The 19,847-nt window shown below is 40.6% G+C and overlaps 1 protein-coding gene and 2 long non-coding RNA genes across 5 annotated transcripts; 1 reads left to right on the plus strand and 2 right to left on the minus strand.

Annotated features, from left to right (window-relative positions):
- Positions 1–2,800: 2,800 nt before the first annotated feature.
- LOC110987458 (uncharacterized) lies at positions 2,801–9,188 on the minus strand. The gene is made up of 3 exons (XM_022250203.2): positions 9,126–9,188; positions 7,458–7,521; positions 2,801–5,112 (listed from the first exon to the last, which is right to left on the minus strand). Exon 3 carries the CDS (start codon positions 5,110–5,112, stop codon positions 4,279–4,281), a length of 834 nt encoding a protein of 277 aa, XP_022105895.2. The 5' UTR covers positions 7,458–7,521; positions 9,126–9,188; the 3' UTR covers positions 2,801–4,278.
- Positions 9,189–11,343: 2,155 nt separating this feature from the next.
- On the plus strand, positions 11,344–18,661 carry LOC147799255 (uncharacterized). Of its 3 annotated transcripts, none has more exons than XR_015425293.1 (5): positions 11,344–11,762; positions 13,445–14,420; positions 15,171–15,268; positions 16,645–16,723; positions 17,925–18,661. It is a non-coding gene; the product is annotated as an uncharacterized LOC147799255 (long non-coding RNA). The 3 variants fall into 3 exon arrangements; XR_015425291.1 differs by having other exon boundaries at positions 11,344–11,734; XR_015425292.1 differs by having other exon boundaries at positions 11,344–11,734; positions 17,931–18,661.
- LOC147799256 (uncharacterized) lies at positions 17,167–19,782 on the minus strand. Its single transcript, XR_015425294.1, has 2 exons — positions 19,444–19,782; positions 17,167–18,168 (listed from the first exon to the last, which is right to left on the minus strand). It is a non-coding gene; the product is annotated as an uncharacterized LOC147799256 (long non-coding RNA).
- Between the last annotated feature and the right edge of the window lie 65 nt (positions 19,783–19,847).

The raw sequence follows: 19,847 nt of genomic DNA on the forward strand, positions 1-19,847 counted from the left end.
TGATCCACATTAGGAAAGAGGGCGCTATTAAATTTTAACGGTGGGAAAATATTGAGGCGCGAGTTTCGTGAGCAAGTTTCGCCAGTGCCGTGCCCGTGCAGCATCATACTCAGTATTACTATCACAGTATCAGCGCCTCAGTGGTTCCAAAGGTCGGGGTCAGGTAACTTTCATCTCCCGTCTGCATGCACTTTTATCACTTTCTTGGAGGCCCATTCAGTGGTCCGCACTTTTGCAGAAACGTTAATTTTAAGGTTGCAGTTGTCATGGTTTTCCTCCATGGTCAGACTCGAGTCCATATACCGGTGAACAACAATGTTACTCAGTCATACTTGTCATGGTCTAGTATCAATAAATGCTAACTTCAACCAGTGCTCCAACAAAGCAGGGACGATTTATTTATGTCAAATTAATTGTCTATTTATAATTATGTATCCACAGATTGCAAAATAGGCCTACATTTATTAAATTACATGGTGGACCGATGTGAAAGATGTTTGATAAATTAAACTCAAGACTAACCATTTTGTAAGAAATTAAAAAAAAAGTGGATGAAAGCAAGCTACTCCCAGAGCAGAACTGTAAGTAGGGCCTAGTAAAAGCAAGCCATTTTTTGAGATTTTGTGTCCAGTTTGGAAAGGACTATTGTAACACCAAACAGAAGCACTTGCTGCCGGGTAACACATTTTTGCTGCCCCTTCTTATTGAATGAGGAATTTTGAGAGGATGCTTAATACCTGGGAAAAACCTGGTTTGTAAAACTAAAAGTCAGTCATTTTTGTTCAAGTTTCTATCTGGTTCATAAGTGACTTCAGCCAATACCAAGCAGCCAGTCATCCTGTGAACTAATCAGCCTATATCAAGCAGCCAGTCAGTGGCAAACCAATCAGCCTGTACCAATCAGGCTATACCAAGCAGCCTTCCTGTGAACCAATCAGCCTACCAACCAGTCAGCCATCCTGTGAACCAATCAGCCTACCAATCAACCACTCATCTTTTGAACCAATCAGCCCACCAACCAGCCAGTCATCCTGTGAACCAATCAGCTGCCAACCAGCCAGTCAGTCATCTTGTGAACCAGTCATGCTAGACAACCAGCAAGTAGCCTGCCATCAGTGTTACTTCAAGTCTGTACCAATCATGCAGTGGATTAGCACAGGTAGGCTGCATACCATATTTCAAAGATTTCTGTGATGTATGTGTAGGTGGATTTCCAAATCCTGTTTCTTAATTTAAGCATTTTCACAAAGACACCCAGTCGAGGCCTCAGCTGTGACTTGTATAACATCGATTGTTTTAACTGCTAATTGTTATGGGTTGGATTGCTTTGTGTGACAGGTTGACCTTTGACCTTCTGAGGTGAGAGCCTGCCGGTGATCCCAATCTACCAGACCTAAACAAAATATTACACTTTGTTTTTTTAACATTTTCTTTATCCTATGGGAGCTGAGTGGGTCTTGTCACACCTTGCTGCCATATGAAAGCAGAACACGGTGTGCAGAACAAGTCATCTGATGAACCGCTTCTTGATTGGTCAGTCATTTGAAAAAGTACAGAAATATGTTATTTATAAAATTACGAGATGATCAATGCAGGTAAAAGGAATGTTTGTTTGCAATCTGACTCATGGAGGGATTGCTCTTCAAGAGAACAATAAGGTCAAGATCAAGGCAATCAAGTTTGTGACTTCCCGAGATTCCAATTTTGATATACAGCATGATGTGTTTGGTGTGTGCATGATAAACCCTTGGTCAGTCATTTTGTCATTGAAATCAAGCTGGCATTTAACATTTGCCAAAAGGGTTTGTCATCTTGCACACTTCATTTATTTTTTGAATTTTTGAAATTGAAAAATGACTATTCCCAAGTTCTAGTAAACTTTCAGGGGTAGACCCCCCCCCATTTTTAACCAGTGACAGATGGACTTTTTAGTGATGAGAATTTTTAAAATGCATTTTGAGGTATTTTTTTCAAACTTTGAACAATCAAAATGCATTGAATGGTACTGAAATAGGAGACAAAGCTTTTCATGTTTTGGTGAAAGGTATTCATTAAATATATTTCTTTGTTATAAACCTTACCTACCGGTGCCATTTTATTTGATCCCCAGCAATACATGTACAGGCGATTCACAAAAGTGCTCCTCCAAGAGTTTGCAACGCGTTGGCCAATCACTACGCGCGAAACTGTCGACCCAATGCGCATTTGAAAAGGGACGACAGATTTCGCGCATTGTGATTGGCCAATGCGTTTCAAACTCTTGGAGGATCACTATTGTGAATCACCTGTATTCCACACCTTCCCCTCACTTTTCATATTTGTTTGATTTATGTCGTCCTTCATCTCTTCAGTATCAGGCATATATTTACACCATGTCAAAATCTGAAACACTACTAAGACTAGATTTGTGAACCTTACAACAGACAGAGTGATGAGAGAATGAAACTGAGGTGAAACCTGAAGTCATTGGAGGAAGAATCTTAAGATTATTCAAGATGTGTCATGAGGTAAGTCTGCAAACAAGTCTTTTTAATTGTTACCTTTGTGTTCAGAAATGCACATTGGAAAATTGGAAGTGAAGTGGATGATTGAAGGCAGGTTTTCTTTTGCAATATTAAAGTACATGAGATTAAGTGGCCATACATCGTGCCAATGCATTGGGTGAACAGTGACCTGATTAGAGACAAATGATGTCAGGCCACAGTGTTGCATTGATGTTTCGATGACCTTAGCGCCAATTGAAGTCCAATGCTAGCAAGCTATTAGGGATTTACTTCAATTAGAAAGAGATACTGCAATCTTCATCTGGGGTGTCTCAGACACACATCTGTTACTCTTGATTAGCCATGTTTCACTCAGTGTCAAAATATTTGAGTTACATGTATCATAAAATACCCTTGCAAGGAATTAACACTCCTATTAAGCATCTAACTCAGAATTTGGTCGACACAATAAAGTAGAGGCCTGTATTATAACTGGGCTGAAACTTTTAAAAATACTTTGACTTTAAAATTGAGACATAATTCACTCCTATTTTGCACTTCAGATAATTTTAATAAAATAAATTCAAAGCTACTTTCCATTCACTTTTCTAATTTCTGTACCTTTCAACAAGCCCTTTTTAATAACACACCTCAAACTAGACAAATATTCTTTCAGAGTTTTAACTGTTTTAGTTCTACTTTGACTAGCACTTCAACAATTGAAAATCATTGAAGGTTCATTTTAGTGTCCCTTGACACTGTCTTATTTTGAGTTGCTACATTCAACAAAGATAAGAATTCTTATAAGGTTTTAATTGTTTAAATTCAACTTTTCATTCAATACCAATTCACCTCAACCTCCAGAGGGCGCAATAACCAGTCAAAGATTTTCAAGACTAGTACCTGACCAGGCACTCATCTACGGAATTGATGCGCGTGTAATGTCTAGGCATGTGTTGAATCACGCTGACGCCAAATTCATGCACTAGCCCATATTAGTGAACTGCACTTGACCGTATTTCAGCCAACCAGGATAAAAAAACCAGGAAAAGGTGTGTTATAAAATCTGCTGAGTGATAATACACTAGTTATTAGCAGCACCCTTTACTAGTTGATATTTTAAATTTGTTAGCTGCAGAATAAGTTGACACTATCGCCTTACAAATTTTTTACAAGTTAGTACACTAGTTTGTTTTAAAAGATCTGATTATCACAATAGCCACATTATAATTCCCACATAACTTCTTTGTCTCCCTTAATTGTAAACTTCTTGTTTGCATATGTGCATGATGCCATCCAAGTTTTCTGAGTAGCATAAAACAGCTGGAAGCCATTGTATATCTGCCATTGTATATCTGCCACTGTATATCTGCCATTGTATAGCTGCCATTATTCTAAGGTTCTGGCATTGCTTTTAACTTGAAGACAAGAAATTGGTTCATATCAGATACTGAGAAGGGTGAAGTGGAGACAATTCCATATTATACCTGACCCAGGCTAGACGCTGAGCCACACTTTTGGGGAGGGGCAAAATATTTGGAATTTTTTAATGTAACCATTTGTGGCCTTTCTGCGGTGTAAGGCTATACATTTTGGCTTTATAACACAAAGATTAGACATACATACTATCAAAGTAGGATGTTAGAATGAATGAAAATATGTTCAGGCTGCAGAATCGTTTTGGAGTATTTTTTTTAATTGAAGTTATTGGGAGGTTCTACACTTCACAATCAGTTTTAACTTGTAGCGCATGTAGTAGCAATCTTGAATATTTCAAGTGTGGTTGCTGTGTTGTTTATTCAGCATAAAGGAGAAAGCCATTGAATGAGGTGTAGTGATAGAGGGAACCACTGTGCGCCTTACCGTGCATGGTCAAATACACCGTGTCTCCTTGCTGCAGAACCAACACCGCACTGCCAGACACCTGCTCATACTTACCTGAATCATTACCATGACCAGAGACAATGAATTCATTGTTTTTCTTCAGATGAACCCGAACGTAGCTGATGGAAGAATATTTAAGCACAGAAAACATGAACACGTAGGTACCCGGTACATTACATGTAAATGTACCAGTCGATAAATCAAAGCTGGTACCTGGCAAAAGCGTCTCTGTCTCCTCAAAGGCCAAATGGGTGTTGTCACTCGAAGAGGTATCTGTGGAGCTTGTCCGCCTCACAGAGAATGCTACTGGGTGTGCAGGGTTACCTGGAGTCTCTGCTGGCTCACCCTTTTGACCTTTGACACCAGCTTCCCCAGTTGGGCCAACTAATCCAGGCGGCCCTTGCGGACCTCTCTTACCAGGCAGGCCTATTCCTTCGCCCCCTTTCGGCCCAGGGTTCCCCTGTGCGCCCCGTTCACCCACGGCGCCAATTGGACCCATCTCACCCTTTTCACCTGGCTCGCCTGCATCGCCCTTTGACCCGGCTGGGCCATACAGGCCTTGGCTACCCGGCAGGCCTGGTATGCCGGGTGTTCCAGCAGGTCCCTGCTGGCAGCACATTGGACACACCTGAGACTCAGAACCATCACTGTTCCTGGGAACCGGCCCGGTGATGGCAGCCTGGAGCTTGATAGAGTCACCCAGAAGGATGGCAATTGAAAGGATGGTTGCAAGGCAGATATGCATCTGTTAAAACAAAATAAAAGCACCATAAAAGTAAACAAGAAAAATTAACATTAAAACAATGAAAAAAGTGGAAGGAAAATTGAAAAGGGAGGAGAGACAGACAAGTGAAACTTACGCTGAACTTATACAAATGTATCAATATAAAAAGTTTGAGCTGAAGCTGTAGATTAAAATGAACTTTGACACATAAATCAGCCTGAGGGGTGATATCAAGTGGGAACAAAACGAGAAATGTACACTCGTATCACCCCGCTCTTTTAACAGGGAATGGGCCATAGTATTGCCGGGCCATAGTATTGCCGGGCCATAGTATTGCCGGGCCATAGTATTGCCGGGCCATAGTATTGCCGGGCCATAGTATTGCCGGGCCATAGTATTGCCGCCCCATTTTAAAAAATTATCACAAAACGAAAAGTCCAATCAGAAACCTGTCATCGCATTTTAATTAAAGTTGTCGGCTAGCGGCTCAGACTGCCGCTAGCAGGCACTACCTAGCGTCAGATGGCGATCTTCAACTTTCAAACTTTTCGGCTTACCGTTTTAAAATGTACACCCCACCCGTTGGCGACACAAGTTCCAAATACTTTTGAGAGAGTTGTCGGTATAAACATGTGGGGACTTTGGACATTACTGAACATAAAACGAAACAGAAACTACAAGAAATGAAACTGATGCATGAAGTAAAATTTGAAAGAAATAAGGTAACAAAATCCTTTTTCCTAACGCAGTGTCCAACGAAAAGGTGCCAGCATATCATGTTCTCTGTTATGCGCGCTGCCCACATCAGGAATGGAATTTGGCGGTACTGCACGAGGGAATTCGGGGGGGGGGTCGCACCCCCACACCATCAGTCTGGCAGCTCGGTGTTGCTTTAGGCTATGTCTTCGGCATTGCTTGATAGCACCAGACTGAAACAAGGACTGTTATTTAAACTGCCACCTTCTCTGCAATTTTCTGAAACGTTTCATAATTCCATAGATTCAGGCTCAGTTTATGGGGGATTACAATTAAGGATCAAGCGCCCCCTTTCGTAATCGTCCTACCAATGAAATTGATCTCTTTTCAGCGAAATATAGTTGCCAAGGCTTTACAGTAATAAAAACAGTTCTTATTAAAACTGCGATATATTTAAGAAAGAAAAAACCTGACAGGGTGGAATGATTGGCGTAAATCCGTACCGGCGAATGTAAGGTGATAAGGATTACCAAAAATTCCAAAATTACCCAGGAATGGACACCGGGAAAACGGCAGGAGGGAGATGGATACTACATTATACATCACTTGTCCCGTACAGAGCGGTACATTTAAGCTTAACTTGTCTTGTTTGTTGTTCGTTTGTTTCTCAACACCAATTAGTTGGGGAAGGGGGTGATTGAAGGGCCGTAATGCGGTAAGGAATTGAGGTTGGGGTATTTTCCCCATTACCATCGATTTGTGCCCGATGGACTTTTTTAAGGTAACCTCAAAATCCTTTCATTCCCTTGAAATAGTATTTGCCCCTCTGGTTAATTTAGGTGCATCCCCCAAAGTAGTCTCTGCCCCTCCCCTCTTTGAGTCTGTCGCCGCCATTATTCTGGAACCAGATCTCAATACTTGAATCTGGGATATGTTTTCAGCTGTATACAATAAAAAAAAAACCTAACTTTGAATGAAGTGAATACCTATTCGTTTAGTCCTCTAGATATTTTTAAGTACATGTGTACCTCAGTCTGTTCATTATTTGTTTTCTAATTCTCGTTGACCATTTGTGAGCTGATTGGGTAACTTTAGGTTTGGCAATACGATTGGCCCTTTACACTGATACAGGGTGTATTAAAGACAATTTTTTGCAGACTTTTTCATTTTGACCCTGTCAAAGAAGGAAGGTATCACTTTGTCCCTAATTGTTTTTAACCGGGTCACCTTTGATGTATTTCTGTGTTTCATGGAGTAACGCAAAATAAAACACAAATGAAATAATTTCATTAACAAAAATGCACTTTGCTTGAAATATTTATTCCAATGGGGAATGGCAATATCCATGTTCCGGCGTCTATGGTGGCGGAACGATTTTCCAAGTGGGGGTAGTAGTGAAACCGCAAGGCTCAGCTATAAATAGGCCGACCCACTAAGCCCCACCCCATTGTAGGACTTGCAGAAAGTACGGAAAGTGGTGGCTCTTGTCTCCTTGCCACTTTCAGCATTCGCTTGGCCTACCAGTGCCAGGAGAGAACAAATGAAATTAACTGGGCAGTAGCTAATTGGATTGCTATTTTGGCAACCGACGGAAATAGCCACAACGAAACGGGACAGTGTTATCTGGCGTAGTGGCATAGAGCACGGGGGAAAATCAAGCAGGCACTTACCTTGATTTGCCGTTCTCGAATTCAGTTAGGCAGATAACTTTAGATGTCTGAACTTCGATGGAGGCTGAAAATAAGATTAAGGCAACAGTACAAGTGTTTGCATAATTATGTGAAAGAAACTATGGTATTGAACAAACGTGCAGAAAACTTCACCCCATGATCGGCAGAGAAGATTGGCGCTCACAACACAGGAATAAAAACCATAAACATCAGGCATAAGACGAAGGGCGTGTAAAAGTAGAAAAATAAAACTGAAAAGGGGGCAAATTGAAACATCGGAAGAATCGACTTTAGAATTTGTACACGAGTAGCACACAAGTGAAACTTAAGCTTCAGTAACCAACGGCGAAAGGGATCATCCCCAGAAAAATATCATATTTTCTAGTCAGAAGAATTCAGATCTTTTAGAGAGACAATATGCCGCCCTCAAGCACGTTCGCGCGTTAAATTGACGGTGCAATCCTCTCTACGGGAATTGTAGGCGAGGTTATGCCACAGAAAAGAATTCGACTCCAGTTAGTGTCGCGAGCTGAAGAACGCCTTTTTATAAAAGGCAAGACTATCAAATTTTTGGTTTTGCCCTGTGAATTTTCCTTCCAAACTGTTGTCTAATTTCGACAGAACTAATCCACAGTAATATTTCTATTTCTACCAGTGTGTCATCAACCCGTCAAGAACAACGGACAGTTTTATTCGAACTTAAGAGGGCTTCTGGGTTGAAAAGCCAAGGGACAAATAGAAGAAAATATTTGGAAATGGAAGTTCGATTGATTTCTACAATATGATGATTTGTTTCAAAGCATTTTGATTCGAAAGTCACTGGGAATTGTTTGTAAAGTACTCAAGCGCCCTGAAAATCAGCATTTCTTCTCTACCTCAGGTAAATAGAAAATGAGCCGTGACTGACGATAATTACAGTACACGTAGATCGGTGCGAAGATACGCATTGCCTAGACAAAATAAAAATGCCCACAGTTACGGACATTGTAGGTAGAGCTAGTCCCATGCACTAAATAAATGAGAACTCAATAATAAAGGCATCATTTTAAAAGACAAGATTGATTCATCATCAAACCTCCGTCTCATTCTTTGTATATTTTGCCTGACAATATTTTGGGGCTAAGATTGGCAGCAAAATCAATGTTTGTGCACGATGTCGCGCATAAACCAGCCTGTCTGTTGTGATTTTAATCAGACGTATACTTGTTTCAGTAAAATGTGCTGAACACAGACTACAGTTGAATTTTGACTTCAAATTGCCGTTTTGCCTGAAAAAAAGGGAAGCATGGAACAAAAGTCCCATAAAGGAATTGACAGGACTTTATAGTTCAGATGACTTTTGCACCAACGGGGTATTTTTAGCCACATCAAGTTTCAAAATATTTTTCTTGCCAAGCCAACGTGGTTATCAGGAACGTTCTCAGATAAATTGCGACTGCGAAAGTCCAAAATACCTATCCATCTCATTGAAAGAACAGCTGGAATTAAAAAGCCAAAGTGTGCTGTTATGATTTCTTTCCACTAATATTCGACAGAATCAAACTTGCACGCTGTTTCCTGAAGTAACCTCAGCGGTGTTGCTTCAGACTTTATAAGGAGAATAACATAAAAGTCAAATCAAATCGCATTGACAACGTTTTTTTCAGAAAACACATCAGCAACACTCACCTGTAATCTTATTGTTCGCAAACTGGTTGAAATCTTTGTCAGAATATGGAGACGAGTGGTGGTGGTTCTGAGGAGCGGAGCGGCCGCTCGTGCCTTTAAACTGGCCAGCCATTTCCTGAGCAGTGACTGGTGAATCTGGCCTGGTGTCTGATTGGCCCCTGCGCGCTGTCACTCACAGACATCACCGATAGTTGGTGTTGTGGTGCTGGTGCTAACTTCAGTAGGCACATTATTACTGAAACTTGGATCACTGACACTGGGAAGCAATATGATCATATTGGCGAATAATACCTGGATGTTAGTGGAGCGTTAATAAAACATGTTCTGTTTGATTGACGCATACGGACCTGTCAGTCACACACCACTCACTTCTAATCACCGACTTGTTGAGTGATAACTCTGATTGGTGGATAGAAGATGACGTGCACCAGCCGTGATTTTACTTGTATAATAATGTTCACCATTACGAGTAGGGCTATCCCATTGTGTGAAAATAGTCGGGCTACACTGGATCACAACACGAGGGAAAAGAAAGCTCACAAGAAATGACACTGCATCTGACATACCCAGTCATAAACTGTCTTCATCATATCATGCATCATACGTGTTTCGAGAAACTATTCTCCTGGGAGGCTTGATAAGTTGATTGTGTAACTATGGACGCATTACACTGCGCTACTGAAGTCCAAGTTTGACCAAAGTTCAAAATGCATTGTACGACAAAAAGGTTTAATTTGTTAAAATTGCAAGGTAATGGTTTTCTTATGCAACCAATTTCCACATAGCGATTCTTTCAGAGTTAGTTTTGACGATCATCGATTTTAATACTAACTAACAAAGACTCAGTATTCCATGTCGCTAGCATAATCTTTGACTTGAAAACCCGATTTGTCTTGATGCACGACTGCATGGAAATAACGAATGTATGTATACAGGAAAAGATTGGAGCCACTAGCTGCCGACGTGCGCGACTTTAGCAGGAGCGTATGATTTCTGACTGGTTTCTGACTATTCCACAAAGCACTGCGAAAGTGAGCGACGCCATGGCTCGACTCTACAACGATTTGGAACGGCTTTACTGAAGCGACGAACATTTGATTTGATTGGCCTGAACAATTTAATAATTAACCCATTTGATCCTGATGTTCATCATGCCGTGCATCAGAGTCAAGAATGTTATCATTCTATTTTACATACTGCACCGTATGACTGGGTGAACACTCGATGAACCGAGTGAGGAAATGAATGCATGAATAGTATAGTCGGTATTTCCTTCCTCCATGCTGAAAACAAAATCTCTATCAGTAGTTCAGATGCAAGTCAATTCAGTTCCTGTGTATGTACGTATACCACGTACAGGAACAGTAGTAGGCTTGGGAGTGGACATATATATATTACGCTTGGCACAGCAGCATATCAGAGGAAGGTTTGTTGTTGAAGCTCAACAATTGGGATCAAAATCATTCCAGATCAGACTCCTGTCAGAGTCTTTACACGGGACTCTTTGCCTCATGCTTTTGGGCAAGACGTTTTTATAAATCGTGTGATATGAAACTAACCAAGTCAATGCTGTGTCTGTACTATTATATTAAAATGTTGGATCGACATCAAGCAAATCGCTGAAAGGACCAGCTTACAATAAAGCTTAAAATATTAAACATTTTGAATTAATCAATTATTGACATTTACAGAAAAATAGATCTTTAATAATAATCATGCAAAATGTTAACATCAAATTTTACACGATACAACAAATTTAACAAAATAACCCCCAAAAAAATTACATTAAGAATTCCAAACGTTAAAGTTGAACAAAACAGAAATGGAGGAGTTCTTATATCTCATGGTTCTACTGTACAGGAGTTTTAATCTACCCGAGGTTTTGTTTCGTAAGTTCCGTAAGTGGCAACCCTCAACCTTCTCGGGCACTTAATTAGGACCATTTTTCAACCGTAGTTTTTAGCCATTAATTCTGCTCTCATATGAAAGCTCAAAGACCCAGGGAGATGATCTTGGCAAGGATTTACACAATCTCACCATTTTGAGGGCCAAACATTCTCCTTTTTAAAAAGATACTGGGGGGGGGGCTTTTAATGCTAATGAGCTGGTCAGAAACTCTCACTTGAATTCGTGGGCTGCACCCCTCGTGTGCTCTCAACTGTTGAATATCAGTAGAGGGCGCTGTTCTTTTTTAGAGAGGGCGCTATTCAGAAAGGCGGGAAGTGACTAGATACTAACCCGTGAAACCTGGTCTGCTATTTTTCTCAAGACTCTTAGAGGGTTCATGCTTGGACTCTGTTTCTGCATCAATTGAAAAAGGAAATCCCAAACGCAATGATAAAATTGGAAAATGAATAGCACAAATGGGTTGGATTCGAACCAAGGACTATGGATCTGTAGTTCAAATCACAACCAACTAAGCTATCGAAGCGACGTAATGGATTCCGTTTTTGAAATGTCTCAAATGGTGTATTGCATTGTCCCCTCTTCATGAATCATTGGTCCCCCAGCTACTGAAAAAAAGTAGCGCACCAGGTTTCACGGGCTAGTATTAAGTCGCTTCCAGGCGTCATGGTTAAGTGCAGCAAGAATGCACGGCACGCAGGAACGTGAGTTGTAAAGATGCAGTTTTTATCGGTATAAGCAGTACTTTTTATCGAAATCTTTAGATTTTATAGGTGCATAGAGAGAATTCAATGGGATTGTATATTTGGGGATCACGTTCCTTTAATTAGGCGGGAGGCCTACATTAAGGGGCTCGGCTTAGCTGGCAGTAAGTCAGTAATGAATAACACTTAAATAAATCCTCTAAAATACAGTGACTCATGTCTTTTCCCGCATCTGGAGTACCCTTCCATCACACTTTAAGGACTCCATTATTCTGGACTCATTCAAATCCTTTAACATTTACTTGTCCTCTTACCTGCAAGAACTGTAAATTTTCAGTGCGCCAACATTGTCATTTTACTTGCCATCTTTTTATTTTCTTCTAATATTCAGTAGTTAATTTAGAATGTTTTTAATTTCCAGTTCATTTAGTGTAACAGTTTTAATTATCTGTTTTATTGTCACATTTATTGTTCAAGATGTTAATTGTATGTTAATTATTTATGTTTATTTTGTGTAGCATTTTGAGTTTGGATAGACAAGTCTTGAGACTACAGTGTTTCATTATACTTTTGTTTATCCTGGTCAGCTTTAAATGCTTGTTTATTGTCATTCCCACCCATCAATCCTCTCCTTCCATTGCTCCTTCCCTCCCCTCCTGCCCTTCCCCCTCCTTTTTTATCCTCTATTTTTAAAATTGTTATTCGGATGTTTGTTTTTCACAATATTATTGTATTGTTGATGGCCGAATAAATAATAATAATAATGCTAGGTTATTTAGACCTAGCTAGCTAGCCTCAGCAGAATGACCAATAAGGGCAGCTGTTTTTGGTATTTCAACACATGATGCATCGTAGATTCAAATTTGCATGGCTGGTTTTGAAATACGAAAGTCATATTTTCTCACAAATTGCCAATTCGAAATTTTTTTTAAAAGATAGGATCAGTGCAATAAAGTCTTAGAGAGCTTTGCTGGGGAGGGTGGGGACTTAACAGTTCTACAAGGTTATAATGACAAAAAACTGGGTTCCCCAAATATACAAGCCCCAAATTCAATCATTTGCTCTGCTAGGTACTGACCTTGGGTCTGACTGGAGTTCAGTAAGGTCGTGCAGGCCTAAGATCTCACTCTCACTGTTGCCAACTTTAGCAGTGCTGGTTTTCCTTATTCTAGTTGTAATTTCCCACTGATTTGTCTCTTTACATGAAAATACTGTACATTTGACAGTAAGGGTTCCAAATACGGAAATCTGTAATTTTCCCTTGCAATAGTTTATTAGCCATCAAACAGTGGTATCTAAACGTCTTAAAAAGTTAATTTTAATAGTGAAAATGTTAGTGGAGCATTTACTTAGAAAAACGCTTAGAATTTTCCGAACCAGTGTGATAAGGATTATGCACAGGGTGTCAAGTGATGTCCGTATATGGAACCCTTTCCCAGGACTAAATGGAAAACAAATAAAATGTAAGACTTCAAGAAACTTGGATTACAGACTCCTTACTCAAGGATCTTATAATAACAGTGTTCTTTGTATCAAGAGTGGAGTGGACTACATTCAGGGTGTTGAAAATTCCTTTTTGCATTGTGGTTGGTTTTCAATCATATTGAGACAGACCAAATTCAGTGTAAAGTGACTTCATGGCCTCTGGCAAGTTCCCATCATCATGGATTTCTTGTGAACATAATTTGACTGACTGATTGTTTTTTGCAGGGGAACTAGCTAGATGCCAGCTTGCCAACATAACGTTACAGCAGTAATGACTGTCTGACTCTCACCCTACAAGTTACTTTGGCATTATGATCAGCTTGCCAACCAGTACCATCTTGTGATCCAGCAAACCATGGCATTGAGTGGTCAACACAACTGAGCTGTTTCTTAACCAGCCTGAACAAGCCCATGGAACCCTGACTGCCTTGTGGTAATCCAATTTGCTTACCATCTCAGTTGTGAGCTGCATGAGACTAAGCCAAGTGACATGGCAGTCATCGTGCTGACACATTTTTCGGAGTTCGGTTCCAGGAGTGTTTACATTGTGGCAAAATTAACACATTCCAGCAAAAACTTTCAGGATCTCAGGAGATAATTGTCGTGCCTTCAGATTCCATCCACCACAAAAATGGTTAGACTTTGACTCCCTTGTCTTGAGAGAGTGAATAACACAGCAACCTGAAAGATTTCTGTAAGAGCTTGTTATTCAGCAAACCAACATGTCATCCAGAAGGCCGGGTACAATGAATCAACCAGCCAGTCATCTTGTGAACCAACCAACCAGCCAGTCATCTTGTGAACCAACCAACCAGCCAGTCATCTTGTGAACCAAGCAACCAGCCAGTCATCTTGTGAACCAACCAACCAGTCATCTTGTGAACCAACCAACCAGCCAGTCTTCTTGTGAACCAACCAACCAGCCAGTCATCTTGTGAACCAAGCAACCAGCCAGTCTTCTTGTGAACCAACCAACCAACTGGTCTTCTTGTGAACCAACCAACCAGCCAGTCTTCTTGTGAACCAACCAACCAGCCAGTCATCTTGTGAACCAACCAACCAGCCAGTCATCTTGTGAACCAAGCAACCAACCGGTCTTCTTGTGAACCAACCAACCACCCAGTCTTCTTGTGAACCAAGCAACCAGCCAGTCATCTTGTGAACCAACCAACCAACCAACCAATCTTCTTGTGATAAACAAGTAGCCAGGCATCAGTGTTACTACAAGTTTATACCAATTATGCAATGGAGTATCACCGCTCCATTCAATAAAATTGAGGGCAGAGGTGGAATAGGAGATGCAACATGAGCCAAGGTCTCCCTCAAAGGAGCTAAAACACTTTTTTGAAAAAACAATAAAAGGCAGCTGTGTTGCTCTGTTTCATTTCTCTTCTGTCTTTCCCCTTGAAAAAGTCATAAAAGGTTACATGAAAAAACTCCTCATTTTTTGTTCCCACCTCCTGACAGTGTGGTGGTGGACCAGTCCATGTTTTTTTTGGGGGGGGGGCATCATGTATGAACCTCTGAGCTGCAGTCTCCCACCACCTCCATGCCCTGTTTTTTGTTGAACAATTTAACTTTAGAGTAGAATATTGATCAAACAATCATGTTGGTGTCCTTGAAGGATTGTTTGGTAGTTTGTTTGTTTGTTGTGGTATTTTTGGCTGCCCCTCCACCAATCATTTTTTTTCTGGCAATACTTGGTTTATTTTAAGTTGTAGTTCTTTCTCTCCCATGATGCATCTGATAAGATGGTCAAAGTTATCACTAAGTTACATGATGATCTGCAGAATCTTGTGGAAAAATTTCTTTCAAGAAAAAATGTGGGCTGTAGAGTTGGCTGAAACACGGGCGTGTTTTCAGCCATTGTAAATTGATTTTATATATCTCTTAAAAAGGAATTTTTTTTGTAACGTAACAGTCAACTCCCATGTTTTAACCTTGATTACAGGAAAACTGTTTGACAGATAGTAGCATATCTTCCATCACCGCGGAGACGACCTGCTTCCAGAGGATTCCAAGCAAGTCCAGTCTTCTTCAGAGAAGAAAGTAAGCCCCAAAAATCCTTGTCTGTCTTCAAGTGTTTGACCCTGCCGCAGATAAAATTTTCATTTTCAGTCTCATTTGTACCTTGGAAGGGCACTATTTAGGGGTGCAGTCTCAATGTACCTTGGAAGGGCACCATTTAGGGTCTGCAGTCTCGGTGCACCTTGGAAGGGCACCATTTAGGGTCTGCCGTCTCAATGTATATTGGAAGGGCACCATTTAGGGTCTGCCGTCTCAATGTATATTGGAAGGGCACCATTTAGGGTCTGCAGTCTCAATGTACCTTGGAAGGGCACCATTTAGGGGTTGCAGTCTCAATGTACCTTGGAAGGGCACCATTTAGGGTCTGCCGTCTCAATGTATCTTGGAAGGGCACCATTTAGGGTCTGCAGTCTCAATGTACCTTGCAAGGGCAACATTTAGGGTGTGCAGTCTCAGTGCACCTTGTTAGGGCACCATTTAGGGTCTGCTGTCTCAATGTACCTTGGAAGGGCACCATTAAGGGCGTGCAGTCTCAATGTACCTTGGAAGGGCACCATTTAGGGTCTGCAGTCTCAATGTACCTTGGAAGGGCACCATTTAGGGTGTGTATAGTCTCAATGTACCTTGGAAGGGCACCATTTAGTGTGTACAGTCTCAATGTACCTTGGAAGGGCACCATTTAGGGTCTGCTGTCTCAATGTACCTTGGAAGGGCACCATTTAGGGTCTGCAGTCTCAGTGTACCTTGGAAGGGCACCATTTAGTGTGTACAGTCTCAATGTATCTTGGAAGGGCACCATTTAGGGTCTGCAGTCTCAGTGTACCTTGGAAGGGCACCATTTAGGGTCTGCTGTCTCAATGTACCTTGGAAAGGGCACCATTTAGTGTGTACAGTCTCAATGTACCTTGGAAGGGCACCATTTAGGGTCTGCTGTCTCAATGTACCTTGGAAGGGCACCATTTAGGGTCTGCAGTCTCAGTGTACCTTGGAAGGGCACCATTTAGTGTGTACAGTCTCAATGTATCTTGGAAGGGCACCATTTAGGGTCTGCAGTCTCAGTGTACCTTGGAAGGGCACCATTTAGTGTGTGCAGTCTCAGTGTACCTTGGAAGGGCACCATTTAGGGTCTGCTGTCTCAATGTACCTTGGAAGGGCACCATTTAGGGTCTGCAGTCTCAGTGTACCTTGGAAGGGCACCATTTAGTGTGTGCAGTCTCAATGTACCTTGGAAGGGCACCATTTAGGGTCTGCTGTCTCAGTGTACCTTGGAAGGGCACCATTTAGTGTGTGCAGTATCAATGTACCTTGGAAGGGCACCATTTAGAGTCTCAATTTACCAGCATTTCTACCTTTAATCGCCCAAATAAAACTTCAGTGTATTTTCTTCTCTTGCACAGGAATCAAGTCTTTGGATGTTCATCATTGATCATCAATCCCAGTGGAAGTCAAAGCTCACATATGAGGTCAAATGACAAGGTCAGTGCAACCCAGCCCCCCTTTCCATTTCCTTTTTGTTACTTATTATGTCTTCAGTGAGTCTGAATAATTTGGTCACTTATTTTCAAGCATCAGAACAGTTTGACTGCAACCCCACTAAACGTATTGAGGCTACATCGACAAATTCCCTTAAATCCAAGGTCCCTTTTAATTTGGAAATGCTTTGCACTCGCATTTTGTCGATTTCAAAAGAATCTTCATTTGGCAATTGATATCAGAATTTTCCTCTTATCATGTGAATAAAAAGTCTTCAGTTTTTGGTGAAATATCTCATCATAACTGAAACTTTCGGAACGTGTTTCTGTAAATTGAATAATGATAATGCTTGCTACTTGATATGGAGGAAAATAATTGCGTATTTGCTCCATTCTAAAAAGCTATTGAATAATTATCCAAAAAAAATTGACAGCCACAGACTGGCATGTACTTGTACTTTTATTAGTTATTTCCTGAACGTAGACTTTTTGTGGGCACAAATTTTAAATAGGTTTTTTTTCTAGTGATGCAGTTTCTCATGATTACTTTAATTAGTAATTGTTTGTTTTAAGAAAGAGTAATTAAGAATTTGAATTTCAAATTTTCCCCCAGAGGTCTAAGAAGGTCAGCAAGCAAATTCTCAACATTTAAAGAGTAAATTGGCATTACGATCAGCTCCCTAAATGCTCTCATTTCAGTCAGGGTTGTCAAACTTGTGCAGTGATCATTCCTCCATGAATTTCATTTATGATGTGCAACAAAAGAAATTCAGAAATAAAAAAAATTTAAGACAAGGCATTGTAAACCTCAGCCTATGTAGTTCATACGGCACTATAAAAACTACTGTTTCCATGAAACGCAGCACTTACAACCGAAGCTTGTACTTTAGATATTGGGCTAAAGTTTAGTCAATTAAGTTCAGGATGTGTAGTGGGGTTCCATTTTTGCAACATCACAGACTTCCAATTTGAATATTGAAAGTAGATTGCTATGTAGAGTTCCTGGCTCAACCATTGTTTATCAGAAGGACTTATGAAAGCAACTAACATAATTGGCTTCTTCAATCTCTAAGATATCTTATTTCAATGTTTTGTAGGGCACAATTTAAGGTCCTATAAACTCCTTGTTTGGTCGTATCCTCAAAATGGCAGAGTAAAGTGTTCATCTTTCAACTTGTTTTTGTTTCTTCATTTCCTTTGTCAAGTTGCAGCTTGAACCAAGCTGTCCACGTCCATCGTTTCCCAAGTGTGTGCAAACACAAGATATCTCCAGCAGCTTCGTACATCACAAGATATCTCCAGCAGCTTCGTACATCACAAGATATCTCCAGCAGCTTCGTACATCACAAGATATCTCCAGCAGCTTCGTACATCACAAGATATCTCCAGCAGCTTCGTACATCACAAGATATCTCCAGCAGCTTCGTACATCAGGAGCAGACGGGGGCCCTGAGTGTAGACAAAACAAAATCAGACCGATTAACTCTCTATTGCACTGAGTACATTATCCAAACTTGCCATGAGACAGGCAACTCGATGCCCACCAAGTTTGATGTTTTTATTCACCTTTGAAGAAGTTCTTCAATATTTCACATCTGAGAGTGAAGCCAGGTGATTTTCATTTGAAGCCTAGGACTAGACTGGTACATGTCATTGTATAAGATTGACCATTGATATGAAGACATTAGAAGTAGAGACGAAGATCTAGATATTGTCTTTTGATATGATTGATGTTGCAAGTAAGGAATGTGGGTCTAACTGGGTTGGGGGATACTGTCCAGAAGTCATTTAGATTTTTACAAACAGGACACAAGAGTTATTTTTAAATCAAATACATGTACTTGGGAAATCTTTTGTACCCATAATGCATTTTGATGTGGAAATTTCATTAGGATTGTTTAAATTTGGAGAATCTTAATGAAATAAAACAGGGAAAAGTGGATCTCGTTGATTTTCAGTGCCTCCTCAATTTGTTGTCTATTTTGTCGGTGTGAATTAATATGTGTCAGTATTTTTTGGTGAGGGAAATCAGAGTTTTATTGGAAGTCTGATCTAGCTTTTAATTTCATTTAACAAATGCTTCTCAAGGGGAATACGATTAGAAGAATCAATCCAAACATGTTGATGTATTTTGACTAGATAGAGCAGCAGAAATAATTTGAAATAAAGAGGCAATATGGAAACACAGTTATGTTGCTTTACATCTATAAGAGCAAAAATCAGATTGAAAGTACCTCATCCAATTTACTGTAAACAATATTTCTGATAGAGGGGTGAGTTCTAGATACCACTTGACTCCCTGGGAAAGAGTTCCATATACGGTTGTCGCTTAACAACCTGTTCGCGAACCCTGTGAAACTAGTGTTTTCTATTAAGTAAACGACTTGATTTTTTCCGTCTCATATTGAACTTTTCTGGACATGGTTTTGCTTTCTGACGGCTAATAGTAATAGGTTACTGTCAAGAATAATTACTGGCGTCCGTAAATGAATGATATTTTCTGTTCCGTGTCTGCAAAATTTGACTTTTCGGACATGTTATCACTTTCTGATGCCTTATACCAACCACTGTAGTGAAAAGTTAGTGGTATCCATACACTTTCCATCCATCCAACCAACCAACCAACCAACCAACCAACCAACCAACCAACCAACCAACCAACCAACCAACCAAACTCTTTCCCTGTGGAAAACGAACAACACACGTGTACAAGCGCTTCCTTACCTGTTTTTGGATGCGTTGTTTATTAGAGGAGGATGAAGTATTCAGTAGGACTTGGCGTGAATAGTGTGAGGTTTAACGTACGTCAGGTGCATGTACTGTACATCAAGATTCAAGGTGGGAAGATACACGTGCGAATCACCTGACTATCCACCGATAAATGACAGACATAAGGAGGGCGATGACCCTAGTAGACCACGTGTTGGCAGGGAACCAATAAAAAGAGAGGAGGGAGGAGTGACGCAAGAAGAAATTTGGGGCGGGTAAGAGAATCTTCGATCCGTAGGCCGCGCAAGGAGTCCGTGGTAGAGGCGAAACCAAGGCGTTTAATCCCTGGGCCTTGATTGCACACGCGTTAACTGAATGGTACATCGGCTGAGAAGGAGACCAATTCTTTTGTTGGATTC

Source organism: Acanthaster planci, linkage group LG05 (genome assembly GCF_054643075.1).
Source record: "Acanthaster planci isolate LZ-2023a linkage group LG05, COTS_SCS, whole genome shotgun sequence".
Lineage (NCBI taxonomy): Eukaryota > Metazoa > Echinodermata > Asteroidea > Valvatida > Acanthasteridae > Acanthaster > Acanthaster planci.